This window comes from Sciurus vulgaris (genome assembly GCF_902686455.1).
Source record: "Sciurus vulgaris genome assembly, chromosome: 16".
NCBI lineage: Eukaryota > Metazoa > Chordata > Mammalia > Rodentia > Sciuridae > Sciurus > Sciurus vulgaris.
Genome location: NC_136477.1, coordinates 19,454,543 through 19,470,189, shown reverse-complemented (window position 1 = coordinate 19,470,189; position 15,647 = coordinate 19,454,543). Strand labels below are relative to the sequence as shown.

At 37.3% G+C, this 15,647-nt stretch overlaps 1 protein-coding gene across 5 annotated transcripts in view; it reads right to left on the bottom strand.

Moving 5' to 3' along the window:
* The window catches only part of SMARCC1 (SWI/SNF related BAF chromatin remodeling complex subunit C1), a 169,979-nt gene that overhangs the window by 29,698 nt on the left and 124,634 nt on the right, over nucleotides 1-15,647 (bottom strand). For 4 of the 5 annotated variants that reach the window (XM_079116711.1, XM_079116709.1, XM_079116712.1 and 1 more), the window contains 3 exons: nucleotides 12,925-12,980; nucleotides 11,485-11,599; nucleotides 10,692-10,846 (listed from right to left, as the gene is read on the bottom strand). In XM_079116711.1, the coding sequence (XP_078972837.1) occupies nucleotides 10,692-10,846; nucleotides 11,485-11,599; nucleotides 12,925-12,980 (326 nt within the window). The remainder of the gene's footprint in view (nucleotides 1-10,691; nucleotides 10,847-11,484; nucleotides 11,600-12,924; nucleotides 12,981-15,647) is intronic. The other variant, XM_079116710.1, reaches the window with a different exon arrangement.

Below are 15,647 nucleotides of genomic sequence, written 5' to 3'. Positions count from 1 at the left end.
TTGTGAAGAAAATACAGTATATATATATATATATATATATATATATATACAATGAAGTTTTATTTAGTCATAAAGAAAACTGAAATTATGTCATCTGCTGTAAGTGAATGGAACTGGAGAACGTCATGCTGAGTGAAATAAGCCAAACTCAAAACATCAAGGGCCATTATGTTTTCTCTTGAATGTGGAAGTTAGAGAGAAAAAAAAAGGGGTGGGAATCTCATGAAAATAGAAGGGAGATGGTGGTAGTGGGCATAGTTCAGGGAAAGAGGAATGAAAATGACCAAACTACACTGTTCCAGTGTGTGCATGTATGAATATATAAAAACAAGTCTCACTGTTAGGTGTAATTATAAAGCACTGATTGAAAAAAAAAAAAAAAAAAAAAAGGAAGAAGAAGAAGAAAGTAAGTTACCAAAAGAAGAAGAAAAAAATAAACTGGTTCTAATTTCATGAGATTTATTCAGGAATGTGGGCAACTCCCCATGCATTATTAAATAAATGCCAAAACCTGTCTTCTCAAAACTTCAGAGCACGTTTTCAGAATGAAAGGGGCAACAAATATCACAAATAAACAAATAAAATGGAAATTGACTCACAGTAAAAAACATCACTGGAAATTTAAGAACACAAGACATCCTAAAATATCCAAAGAGACAAACAACAACACAACAAAAACAAAAACCCCAACAGGTTACAAAAACATCTGGGACCAGATCAGATTTCTTAAAAGGAAATCCAGGTTTTTAAGGAAAATGGCAAAATGTCTTCCCAACTCTGAGAGATAATGAATTTCAAACTAGAATTTCATGTATAGGAGCTTAAATCAATTAAATAAGTTACAGAAAAAAGACATTTCTGAAATGAAGAACTCAAAAAGCTTACTTCTTGCATATGCTACTAAAGGATATGGTCTAGCTAATACAGTGTAATACTTGAAAAACTTAAAAGACCATGACATCTAGAAGTCACAGATCCAACCTAAGGAAGGTATAGTAACAGTCCAAAAGCAAATGGAAACAAATAAAACGACTGACAAGACACTGATAACCAAGGTTGGATGATAGATACAGAGATTCATTATACTATTGTCCACTTCTATATAAACACACCAATACTCCTGTAATAAAGTTTAAAGGTAGGTTGGATGGGTTAACCAATGCAGAATAATTAATTATGGTCATTACCTTATATCATACACAAAAATTAACTCAGTGGATCACGGATCTCAATCTTAGAGCTTATACTAAAAATTTCGTAGACTAAAAAACAGAAGTAAACCTAAATGGTCTGGAGTTAAATGAAAGATTTATTAGATATGATATCAAAGACACAAGTGATAAAATATTAAGTTGGACTTCATCAAAATTAAGAACAATTTTAATGGGGCTGGGGATGATCAGTTCAGTGGTAGAGAATTAAAAAAAAAAAAGAAGAATTATTAAAGGAAATAACTGTTAACATTTAATTCTATATCCACTAAAATACCCTTCAAAAACAAGATGAGCTGGGCACAGTGGCACATGCCTGTAATTCCAGCTACTCAGGAGGCCAAGGCAGGTGGATCACAAGTTTGAGGCCAGCTGAGCAACATAGCAAGATCCTGTTTCAAAATTTAAAAACTTAAATAAAAAGGGCTGGGAATGTAGCTCAGTGGTAGAGCACTCCTGGGTTCAAACACCAGTACCAAAGGGGGGGGGGGGGGGGTTACCTAATAAGATCACAGAAGAAAAACAGAATTTAAAAAATGCTGAGGGCCCAGGATGTAGTTCAGTGGTAGAGTGTATACTTAGCATGTGCTAGACCGTGCGTATGTATAATCCGCAGCACAAGAAAAACAAAAAACTGGGTTAGTGAAAAGATGTCATCAATGAAGATATTGAAAGGAATGGACAAAAAGTACAAGAAAAAAAAAAAAAAGCTCTGAGCCATTTTTGCAGTTCCCACAAATCTAGTTATTTCTATATAAAAATTAGAAGCTGGGCATAGTGGTAGACACCTGTAATCCCAGCAACTTGGAAGATGAGGTAGAAGGTTTGAGGCTGGCCTGGACAACTTGAGACCGTTTCAAAATTAAAAAAAAAAGAGTTCAGGCTTTAGCTCATGGTAAAGTACCTTGGGTTCAATCCCCCATACTGTAAAAACAAAATGCCCCCCCCCCCAAAAAAAAAGAATCCCAAAAAGAAAGAAAATAAGGGCTTCAGTCAGTAGAGTGCTTGCCTTGCAAGCACAAGGCTCTGGGTTCGATCCCCAGCACCAAAAGAAAGAAAGAAAGAAAATAAAAAGCAGACCACAGTCTGTCCTAGGCCCTACAATTTTCATGCAATAGGTAAGGGATTAAAATCCTGGTTTGAAGATTCTGAAACATGATATATAAAGTATGAGGAAGAAGAGATGTAGTAACTGGCTGTCCAGGCAAAAGTTATTTTACTACTTTATGCTCTAAGGGGAGTTTAATTTTGTTGAGGAGTTAAATAGGACAAGATTTAAATATGGTTTAAAAAGTTCTTTGTTTTTTATGTATTTGTCTCGTCTCCCTTCATGCTAAGTTTCCTGGCATTCCAGCCCTCCTTAAGCAGCACAGCAGCTAACAGCAAGAGTGCAGAGGGCAGAATGCTTACCGTGTGTATATTCAGGTCTAGAAAGTACCTTTGTCTCTGGGTGTCTGTCTCTTCATTTGTAAAACTGAAAATCAATTGTACCTGCACTAGGTTTGCTGTGAGGACACAATGTCCCCAAAACAGTGCCTGGAACATAACAGGTGTCAAACACTTATAAGGTGTAGCCTTGCTTATTTTGCTTTATGGGCGTACTTTGTTAGCCTACTCTGCTAGCACTGACATGTTAGGACTTCCAACATGTCAATACACTTCCTCCAATGGCTTCCTTGCTTCTTGTCTCCTAAAGCCAGCATTTATTGTACTATTTACTTATATGACTTCCAGTCCCCAAAGTCAAGGAGGTCTAGGGAAGACTCACATTCATGCCTGCTTGGCAATTTTAGAGAGGAAGTAAGCAGAAAGATGTAAGGATTGGAAACAACAGGAAGAAGAGTTAGTCTACTGCAAAAGCCTAGAAGTCACCATGTCAAGAACTATGAATTCACCATGTCAAGAACGCTGTGTCAGGGCTGAGATTGTGGCTCAGTGGTAGAGTGCTTGCCTAGCATGCATGTGTCACTGGGTTTGATCCTCAGCTTCACATAAAAAACTAAATAAAGTTAAAAACAAAAAAACAAAAAGAACACTATGTCAATTCTTTTGAGAGACTGAAAACGAAACAGCAATGAGAAAACTGATACATTAAGAGTCAGGAAGGAGTTAACAGTACTGTCCAGTGGGGTTTTAAAAATTGTTCCTTAATTTTTGGTTTATAAAAATTGGACTTAAATCACAAGTGGTATACCAGAGATGACAGAGGGGAGATGATGAATATTTATTATCTAGCTAATGGTTTCCAACTATAAAAATGTTGGAAAATATTTTAAATGGCCTGGAGAATTTTATCAGATGATACTACTGGGTGGGTTGGAATCACCGGACTCCAGGCCAGGAGATGTGGGTTTTGTTTTTGATCCTGCCAGTTACTGGTCCTGTGATTTTAGGGTAGCTGGTAACTTCTTCGCATCTGTTCTTGTGTGTGTGTGTGTGTGTGTGTTTGCATGGTGCTGGAGATTGAATCAAGGCCTTGTACATGCTAGGCAAGTGCTGTACCACTGAGCTACACTCCCAGTCTCTGGATCTGTTCTTATATCTAAGAACTGAAGGAGTTTAATAAACTGTAGAATCACACTGCAATGTTATTCATGAAGCATCTGTTGTGAAGGCTTAAAGTAGTTATTCAGGCAGTAGTCCACTTATATCTTGTATGAAAGTCAAATGTGCAAAAGTAGAATAAATTTATGTGTTTTAAGTCTGTGTATGGGAGAGAGAAAAGGTGTTTCATTCCACAAAAACTTAAAATAGCACATAAAACCTAATTAAATTTCACCTAATAGATCCATTCCCCAAGGCTACATCTTCAGTATTTTGTGTGTGTGTGTGGTGCACGTGTGTACACACACACACACACACACACACACACAGGGGCCATCCATACTATTTCTGGAAATCAAAATAAACCCAGTTTTTTAGTGCAGTATTTAGCACATAAAAGACCTAAATATTATCTTAATAAAGCAAAGTATAGCATGTTCCAGATTACAGAATGCTTTTTTTTTTTTAATACATTAATTAATTCTTGTAATTACTTTGTCAGAAAGTCAGACCAGAAAGCATCTATGAATACAAACAAAATGATAAAAGCTCAAACAGGCTGTTACTTGGGCTGGGGTTGTGCCTCCATGGCAGAGCACTTGCCTTGCATGTGTGAGGCACTGGGTTCAATTCTTAGCACCACATATAAATAAGTAAGTAAAATAAAGGTCCATCAACAACTTAATATATAAAAATATTTAAAAAAAAAAAAGCTATGTTACTTGTCTAAGGATTAGAGACTAGTAAATTATGGAACTGGCACAAAAATTTTAAATCCCAAATCCAAAGGCCTTTTAGTTATTATTGCCCAATGCCTATTTAGAAGAGATGGTACTTCAATGCATATTTTCCTACAGAATTCTTAGCAGGGACATTTTGGTATATTAAAGATGATCACACATTCATTGGCCTTTGTTTTATCGAAAGGCAGGGTCTGGCAGACTCTCTAATGGCTTTCACAATAGAAAACAGTAGAGCCTGGGGAACTTTCATGCTCTTTCTCTGGGAAGGTTCTTTCTACAGTACCAAGCTGCCATGAAAGTAGTATGAACATCCTGCTAGAGAGACCTGAGACCACAACAAGAAGGAAAAGGACCTAGCTATGACTGCCAAGAACTAGGACACCAATGAAGTTGCTTTCTTGGACCTTCCAGATGAATCCACTTGTGAGGTAAATACCACCAAGTGACTCATCATGAAGAACTGTCTAGCTGGTTGGCATTCAAATTTCAAAAAATCCTGAGATTTAATAAAATAGTAAAACAGTGGGCATGACTGGAAGAACCTCAAAAAAACCACTGATAAGACCTTAGATGACAGAGGGTACTACTACTGGAGAATGATGAGAAGGAGACACTCATGATAGAGTAGCACAAACACTATTGCTTCTAGTGATATGGAAAACAGTAATAAACTCATGGATATGTCCAGACAGAATGAAAACAATTGTTTCTTATTTTATTGTTAAGCAACTGAGAAAGAGAGAGAGAGAGAGAGAGAGAGAGAGAGAGAAATGAAAGAAGGAAATATCCAGTTTTCAGGAAGAATTTAGAGGAAATAGGAAGGATCAGAGTTTGAAAAAAATTCACTCTCACAGCTAGTTCTTCTAGTAGGAGTCTGAAACTAAGAAATGGCTTGGGACGAAGATTAAATACAAAGTACTACTAGAAAATCAGGAGCTCTGGGTAACGGCACAAGGTGCAGCAGTAGTACCTTTCAAACACTGTGCATAATAGGGCTTCTAGGAATCTAATAGACATTCCTCTTAGACTGTAAGACAGGAAAGTCTCCAAGTGTCTTTAAGAAGAATGCCTCCAATATTCTTTCCTGGAGCTTCTTGGAGTTGAAGTTTGTGTTTTTCATCAAATTTGGACAGTTTTCACTCAAATCAATAGATTTAAAAAAAAAGTTTTTTTTTTTTTTTTTTTTTTTTTTTTTAAAAGTCCAATTTTCTCATCACTTCTCTTTGGTATCATTGTCCTGGCATGTTTGTTTCTGGTAATTCTCCCTAGATATAAACTTTTTTCTCTGTCATCTCTAAGCTTCTTTGCATCACTGTTACTGGAGTCAGGAGACTCCTAAGTCCTTCAAACTAGACAAGAAAGAATAAAAAGAAAGATAATATAGGTGAGGCTTTTTTTTTTTTTTTTTTTTTCCTCTGATGCAGAGTACATTTTAAACATAGAAATCCTGAAGTTTTAAAGAAAGTCTCTGGGCAACAAATACAGGTCCGTGCACATGTGTGGCAAGTGTTCTATACCACTGAACTACATTCCTAGCCCTGACGGAGTTGTGGCTAAATGGCAGAGCACTTGCCTGGCAGGTGTGAGGCCCTGGGTTCGATCCTCAGCACTGCATGTAAATAAATAAAAAGATCCACTGACAACTAAAAAATATTAAAAACAACAACAACAACAACTTTATTTTGAAGCCAGGTGCAGTGGCACACACCTGTAAACGCAGTGACCTGGGAGGCTGAGGTAAAAGGACTGCAAGTTTGAGGCCAGTCTCAGCAACTTAACAAGATCCTATCTTAAAATAAAAAAAGACCACAGAGAAGGCCCTAACATTTCATGTACTGGCTTTAGAGAAGAATGATTAGGTCTGGAAGTGTGCCACAGAAAAAAATGGGAAATAAAGGAGAAATAGCCTCAGGAAATGATTAATGAGAAGAAAATAGTAACTTGGGTAGAAAAGGGTTAAGGAGATCTTTATATAACACATGGACTGTAACCAAAGAATAAAAGTAGTTTTGTTTTTTTTTTTTTTGGGTGCTGGGTATCGAACCCAGGGCCTTATGCTTGCAAGGCAAGCACTCTACCGACTGAGCTATCTCCCCAGCCCCAAAAGTAGTTTTTATATAAGGATGAAAGTGAACAAGGCTAACTGTAGGGAAAATTATTTCCTTTCCAAAATATTATCAAGTAAAGATATGATATCAACACTCAACATTATTTACTGTAAATCAATTTTAACCAACATATCCGTATTAAAGGCTTGGGACTCAAATATACAGTGCTGTCTTTTCTATCTCAAAAAGGAATTTCAGATGTAAAGGAGTAAATTATGATATTAAGAAAGTGTCTTTGTATTACCCCAGAGCTAGCTAACACCTACTTATGTGGACACAAACCTACTTTCACCATTTTAGGGATGTAAACATAGAGTGATTTGTGAATAAATCTGAAGGAAATCTATGTGATTTAAAGGAAATGTAGTCTCCTGCTTTCTTGGAAGAACTGAATCTCCTGCTGCTGAGAAAAAAAAGGAGAGAGAGAAAGAGAGAAAACATGTTCTAGTTTCTGAAATTTTTAGTTTATTCCAGCAATAGTTCTGGGCCCTTCCCTTCCTCTAAATTGAAACACTTAGATGGAAGGGACCTAGGTAACAGAGCTCCTACATTCACACACCCTTATCTCAGGTGGCATAATTCTCAACTTATCAGTGCAATGCAAAAATGGACATATTCTTGAAGACTATCTCCTAAAGTAAGGATGGGGAGAAACCAGAAAGCATGCCACCTCATCTATTCAGGAGTTTGATCTAGAACTAATTACCACTTCATGTCAGAGGCTGACAAACTCTTAATAATAATGAGGCTGTTTATAGACACAGAACAAAAAAAAAAGAGAGTAACTAAAACTTAGATTAGCTAGATAACTTATACTAATTACAGTAATTTAAGTGAATTCCTTACCCTCTGATTACCATGTAGTACCAAAAATGATTATGTGCTGTGAAATATATCAGATGCAGCTGAAAGTGGTACAGAATAGCTCATATGTGCCAAGCTATATAGCATAAGCATGTATGTTACTTTCACAAACCAGAGGGAAACATAATAAAAATGAAAATATAGCCAGGTGTGGTGGTGCATGCCTATAATCCCAGCAACTTGGGAGGCTGAGGCCCTAAGCAACTTAGCAAGACCCTCTCTCAAAATAAAGAATGTTACTCAGTTCAATCCCTGGTACCAGGGGGAAAAAAAAGAACAAAAATATAACCTCCTAGTTATGCGAAATAAGAGCAGTCTTTGATAATAGAATGAAAATTAATCTAAGGGGAAAAAAACATTCTGTAGACACTTTTCCGAATAGTGAAGGGCTGGGCCAAATGATCCATAAAGGTGATTTTGATGCAGTAATAAAGTCAAACAGTTGTTAAGATGGTCAGCAGTGCCTAACAGATGCATTTTTGTGCTCAAAGCTGCACATATTATTAGCTGTGATGTCAGAAAAACACTGCAAGAAATTTGTGAACCTTCTCAAAGTAGCCTACTAATGTAATTCCTTCTCAGGCAACATGCTGTTAAGCCACAGCACAATGGTGTAGAGTGGGGAAATAACAGGAAAGAGTAAAAAAAACACTCTGAGGGAAGTTAGAGATAAAATGTGAATTCTGTTTAGTAGATTCACAAGAAAGAAAATAATACAGGAGGGACAGGTAAGGAAAGAGGCTTTAAAAGCAAAAAGGATTCTGATCACAAAGAAATTCTGAACCTCTACTGAAGACTCTGAAATTTTAAACAGATGGAGAGGGAAGTTATTGAAGTAGTATAGTTCTGGGTCCTTCCTTTTCCTTTAAGCCTGCACACCCAGATGGAAGGGACCCAGTGCACCTCATCAGTGGTGCTTCTGCTTACAATCACACACCCCTCCTTTATGTGGGGCAAGTCACAGCTTATCAGTAGATGCAATGCAAAAATGGACATGTTCCATGCCAAGCGCAGTGGTCAATACCTGTAATTCCAGTGACTTGCGAGACTGAGGCAGGAGGATTTCAAGTTTGAGGTTAGTTTCAACAAATTAGCAAGGTTCTAATTAACTTATCGAGACCTTTTCTCAAAATTAAAAAAGGACTAGGAATGTGGCTCGGTGGCAAGCAAGGATGAGAAGTCAGAAAGCACCTTATCTGTTCAGGAGCTAGCTCTAGAGCCTCTAATACCTTGTAACAGTAAAGCAGGTTATTGAAGAAAATAATTCCTAAATGTTAATTTATATTTTGAGATTTTCCTTTTTAAATATTGTCAAGTTTCTGGAAGATGGTAAGGTTACGTTTCTTGAAGTGGATGGTGCTTACATATATGGGCTCCATTTGGGGAAAAAGTCACTGGGCTATAGGCATTTCTGTCCAATTATTCAAATGTGAGTTATACTTCCAGAAAATTCAAAGAAAAAAATTTCTTTTGCTGCAGAATAGAGAATGAGATGGTAGAAGTAGCCAAAAAATTAAGGGAGGCTAGGTGTGGTCATGTATGCCTATAATTCCAGCAACTCAGGAGGCTAAGGCAGGAGGTTCACAAGTTTGATACCAGTCTGGGCAACTTAGCAAAACACTTTCCAAAAACAAAGTAAAAAGTGAAAAGTGCTGGAGATGTATGTAGTTCAGTGGTGGAAACAGAATGTCCCTGGGTTCAATCCCTAGTACCAGGGGTTTAAAAAAAAAAAAAAAAAAAAAAAAAAAAGGGAAGCTGACCTAAGTGAGAGTGGGACCTAGAGGGCCAGGAAGAATGTGATAGCTAACCAGACAGGAAATGTTAAAGAATCAGAGCAATTGAAGATCACCTCAAGTTGCAAGTCTGGAGAATGAGAAAGAGAAAAGTCCTTGGAAGTATCTAGTCCCTCATTTGTAAAATGAAAGAATATACCCAAGACAATCCAAAGTCTCTAAGAACCCTAGTAACAGCATTAACAATAAGAATTCAGCTCAGATAAAGGATGACCAAAAAGTCCAATGTGGGAAAAGAAAAAGACACACAAAAAGATGTTTCCAAAGAAGGAGCAAAACCAGAAAAATGTGAAACACAAACTGGTTCCTGTATCAGCACTCACTTAAGCATGAGTATACCTCAAAACTCCCCAAAGGTGGTGTGTTGGTGGTAGTAGGGGAGAGTGAAAAACCATACAGATCAGAAGTACCTTTGGAAGACACTAGGAAGTATGAATATGTTGCACGTCAAGCTACTATTAATAGTAACTATCAGCTGGGATATCACTGGGTTGACTGAACATTTCTGTACCCTTTAAACACCCTTTCACCCAAGACCACCTGGACATAGGCCACATGGGTGGGTACTCAAAACAGTGGTCTGGTTCATCTATGGGTCTGTTATGAATCATACTCTAGTTAGAGAAGTTCATAGTAGCTGAATATTTTGAGGAAATTAAAAAGCATGAGAGAACACCTTTACTAACAAACAGCTCAAGATAAAAATGATTAGAAACGTACTTATAACCATTACTTTTTGAAATGTGGTAACCTATAATGGAAGGAAAATACTTCTGAGGTAGAATGTAGAATGAGTGAAAAGATTTTTAAAAACTTCATATATTCATGTTTGGAATGCTTTAAAATGCTAAATTAACACTAAGTGGGGAAAAGTTAACATTTTCTTGTCTTCTTAAATATGCTGTGCAGCCGATACTTTGTTATAATTAGAAAAAACCGCCCCCAGAAAAGCTGGCAAATTGAAGAAGAAAAAGAGCTATTTTTGGTTCCCTCTCTCCTTTCAGTCTGTAATATAAGGGTGACATATTTATACAGGGAAACAAGATTTTTGTCTTAAAAATAATAAATATTTCAGTCTGATAGACATTATTTGAACAATGGTCCAAGACAAGTTCTGTTGACAAATTAAACACAAAAAGACAATTGGTCCTTAAAAGGGGCTTCAATATCTGCCTTCAATCTCTGCAGTCTTCACAAGGCTAAATAACACAATGAATGGAATGAAAAAAAGTCACCCTTTAGGACCGGATCTCCTTTTCCTTCCATCTTCCTCCTGCCTGTGGATTTCTTAACCTAGAAACGCCATTCAAGCAAATAGTCATCTCCTATTGGGAGCAAGGCTCTTTATACGAAAATGTTCCCAATTAACTCAAAACAATATGGCCTTTCATGGTGTAAGAGAGCACTGCGAAGGGCTGTGGGGCTGACCTTGGCTTTGGTAGCAGCTGAGGCAAGAGCAGCTGCTGCTGCTGTGGCAACATTTCCTTCAGAAATTTCATGTTCCACTTTCTTCTTCCCAGTATCACTTTCTCTTTCTTTACATGTATCAGTGAGTTCCTTGTTCTCTTCAGTCTCCTTTTCTTCTGAAAATATCAGAAAGCTTTATTACCAGTATACAGTTTCTATAACCCATGTTACCGCTCACCTCTGCCACATGACAAATGCCTTTTTCTTCTTTTTTAGAGTTTTGTTGAATCATGCCAAGTGTTTAGGTCTGCCACTATTTGGGATGTACTTTCTAAATGATGTACACATTATCTTCCTGTTTTTTCTTTAAGTTCTCTGTGTAGTTTCCTTGAATATAAAGGAAAATTTAGGAGAACTTAACCTAAGACCCACATATTTATTCATCAGTAAGCAGAATGCTCTGGGACCCCTAGGGTCTGAAGGAAATTAGACACAGAGAACAGAGTACTTCTACAAGCCTTGAGGTAGACACAAAGGGTTACATCAATCAATGACATTGACAATAAATTGGAAGGTGTGGGTGGTGTGCTTCAATGGTGTTGAATAACTTGTTCATCTGTATACCGCTGAAAATGAAGAAGCAAAATAGAACTACCAGAGTCAGCACTGGTACCTAAATGAAACTGAAATGCAGATTTATTATTACATTAGAATACAAACACAAAATAAATGAAGAAATATTTCTACCCGCATTTTTAAGCGTTTCTTTTACAATTTTACATAATAATGAAATCTAAAGAGATTTTCAAATTACCTGACTTGATATCCTCACTAACTTCACTGTCCTGTTCCTTCTCACTATTTTTTTCATTTTCTCCATCTTGTGCCTTATCACCTTCATCTGTTTCATTTTCCACTTTGTTTTCTGTCTGAAAGAGGTACAAAAACAGAGAATAAGGAGTTAGATACCCATTTGCTATTGGCTTTAGGGACAGCCACAACACAGTAATAATGTTCATGCATTAGGGACTGAATACTTGAATTCCTTGGATCAAATTTGGTATTATATCCTGTTTTGAAATTCCTATGATTCTGGATAAATTATATGACATTATCTATAAGATGGAGACACAATTAACAACTTGATGAAGCTGCTTTAAGAATTAAATGATATCAAGCCTGGTATAATGGTGTAAACCTGTAATCCCAAATACTCTGGAGACTAGGACAAGAAGATTCTAAGTTTGAGGCCAGCCAGGGCAATTTAGCAAGACCTTGTCTCAAAAATCAGGCGAGGGGATGGGGATATAGCTCAGTTGGTAGAGTGCTTGCCTGGCAAGCACAAGGCCCTGGGTTCAAATCCTAGTACCGCAAAAAAAAAAAAAAAAAATTCAGGAGAGAAAAAAGAATAGAAAACAAAACAAACAAAAAAAACAAAAAACAAAAACAAGAAAAAAAGCATGAGACACAGTAGGAATTAGAATTCATTTTGTTATTATCCTCATATTTTCCTTATCTAACTATAATTTAAGAATATCACATGTGGGCTGGAGTTGTAGCTCAATGGTAGAGCACTAGACTTAAATTTCTGCTTGTACATATTCAAATGGTGACTGACTGCCCATTATATGCTGTAATAGTCTGAGGAATATAAACACACAGACCCTGTCCTTGAAGAGGCTTATATGGTCTTATTCCACCTAGTCTACTGTGAATTTATAGTTTCCTATGAATAGGGAACAGGCCAAATAACACACTGAAAACTTTGATGCCATCTACACACTGATTCTGTCTCTCCCCACCTCAGCAGTTATAGTTCTATCTGCTCTTTAAAAACTACCCCAAATGTCAGCTTTCCATTAAATCTTTTATAAATATTCTGCTGGCATTTAACTCTCTTAGGAAAGTATGTAATATCTAATTCTCTTCTGGCACAAGTATAGGACATAGACCCTAAAATTCAATACTCACAATAACCATTAACTTTTGTATTCATATTTCTAAACTGTGTCTGAAAGGGATACGTAAGATAAGAAGATGTGGATGAATCTTCAGCAAATACTTAAGTAGAAAATTCTTATCATACGTGTTGGGAGAACTACATCTTAAACAATAAATCCAAGTGGCTGACAGAACTACTCATAGTTCCCTGAAAGGGATTTGAACAAATACAAAAAAACTTGAAACCCTTATACTCAAAAGGCATGCTCTTTCTGTGGCTCTTCTACTGTGAGACACTTTGAACAGACCTTACCTTTTCAGGCTGCTGAACGTCAGGGTCTGTTTCCATTTTTTCCTCTTCAGCTCCTTCTACAAGTAAGAGAGTAAGAAAAATATGAACAAAGGTAAAAACCTTAAGGCAAAAAAAAAAAAAAAAAAAAAAGTAAAAGAAAAAATTATTATTTAGCAGATATTTAATAGATTTTTAATCAGGTACTAGAGAAACACTGATGAGCCCAATATTCATCAAACTCCAAGAGCACCACATTCTGGCTGGAGAGGATACAAACCAGCAAGTCTACAGTGCAGAGGAGGCACTATGAGATGTGGTGGGAAGCAGAAGGGTGCATGACTACCTGTCACAGAACGATGACAACTACATGAGTATTTTCTAAGCAAAAAAGGTACTGGGCAGTGATAGTACGTGCATACAGAGGGCATTCTAGGGAGAAAAAAAAAATACAAGTACAGAGGAAATACAAACAACGAGAAAAGAGGGAGATGATGTTGGTGTTCTCTGAAAGTTGTATAAGGGGGGTCTTTTTTTGGCAGGGAGATGTACTGGGGATTGAACCCAGGAGTGCTTAACCACTGAGCCACACCCCTATCCCTTTTTGTACTGTATTTAGAGACAGGGTCTCGTTTAGTTGCTTAGGGCCTCACTAAGTTGCTGAGGCTCACTTTGAACTGGAGATCCTCCTGCCTCAGCTTCCTGGGCTGCTGGGGTTACAGGTATGTGCCTAAAAGGGGGTCTTACCCTGTATATGAGAACTTTTTTTGACACTGGGGACTAAACCCAAAGGTGCTTAACCACTGAGCCAAATTCCTCATCCCATTAAATTTTTTCAGACTGTCTTGTAAGTTGCTGAGGCTCCTCAAACTTGGGATCCTGCTGCTCAACCTCCACTGCACATGAGAATTTAATGAAGTTTTTTTCCCCCTTATTAAAAATTTTTATTTTTACAGACTATATTTTAATTCACTGTACACAAGTGGGGTACAACCTTCCATTGCTATGGTTGTACAAGATATATTCACACCATTTGTGTAATCATACATGTACATAGGGTAATGATGTCTGCCTCATTCCACTATCTTTCCTTCCCCTGCCTGCCTCCTTCCCATTTCCCTCTACACAATCCAAAGTTACTCCATTCTTCTCTTACGCCCCCACTCTTCCCCTTAATGAAGATTTTTAAAGCAAATATTTTTGTTGTTAGAACTTTATACACAAATGGCCTGGGGTGGTGGTACATGCCTATAATCACAGTGAGTTGGGAGGCTGATACAGGAGGTTTGCAAGTTTGAGGCCAGTCTTGGTATATTAGTGAGACCCTGTCTCAAAACAAAATAAAACCAAACAAACAAAATGCTCCTCCCTGCCCCCCGCGACCCCAAAACACTGAACACCAAAAACACACACAAAGTCACTGACTAGAAAAAAATCATTCTTTAGTTCTTGCACTGGAGCTCTTAAAACTTTTTTTTCAGAATATGGCTGAGTACATGCTCCAAGAGATATGGTATTTTACAGCATCATGAATTGAATCTCATCTGAAATAGAAGATGCTCATGGCATTTTTGGAATTCTGGAAGTGAAACCAGAGTATGTAAAACCTAGGGCCAGGACCTGAGCATCAGACAATGTGGATAGGCAGCCATAGAGACATAATCACTATCAGGAAGTTAAGTTGTGTCCTAGCCATGTCCAGGGAAGATGACACTTGGATTCCTGCACACAGATGGCCACAATGGTGGTCAGTGTGGTCCTAAGCCAGTGGCAACCCCTGGTTACCAGAAGCAGCACATGAATATCCCCAGTTTTTCTAACTACAATTACACCAGAGAAGGTGTCCAAGTAATAACTTCCCAAAAAGCAAACACCAAAAGAGGAAGCCACTGAGAGCAGAAACATTATCAGATTTAGAACCCAAGGAGTACTAAATAGTCATCGATGCTACATGTAATAAATGACAGAATCACAAAGATCATTAATCAATAACAGAATATTAAGGGTGACCAGAGATTTTTAAGAAATAATCAAAAGATCAATTTTTTTTTTCTGGACAGAAAGTCAAGTAAATAGACGAAACCAGGTCAAAAGAGAACTATGGAACTGGAAAACACATTTAAAGAAATGGTTTCTGGTAGTCAGCAGTTGCCACTATCTTGGGACGACCATCTAAAGATATAGAGTAGGAAGAAGGGAAATATGGAAGCGTGGAAAAAGATGCCAAGCAAAAATAAATCTAAGGAAAGGTGGCCTTTCCATGGTACTACTGGTCAATTTAAGCGTTAAGAATATTACATCATTAATGACATAATAGGAGAAAAGTTTAATTCACCAGGAAATTATTAATTTTCTGTACTTTTAGGAAATTAATAAAACAGTATCATTCTATTAAAAGGTGAAACTGAAAATGTCAGACACAAAATAAAAACATACATATCATAGTGTAAGGATTGAATACATCTAAATAGAGATACACAGTGGATGTGAACACACAGCAATATAGTTCTGGTGATGCATGGCTGCAATCCCAGCCCTTGGGAGGCTGAGGCAGAAGGAGCACCTGAGTCCAAGTAGTAAAAGACTAGCCTGGGCAACATCAGAAGGCCCTCGAAAGACCCCTGAACAAAAAAATTTTAAGAACCCACAGAACTGTTATTTTACAACCATGGGATCTGAGAATCTAACACTAGGAAGTGTTGAAAGGAGCCTTCTGGGTTGAAGTGAAAACTGACTTACATACATGC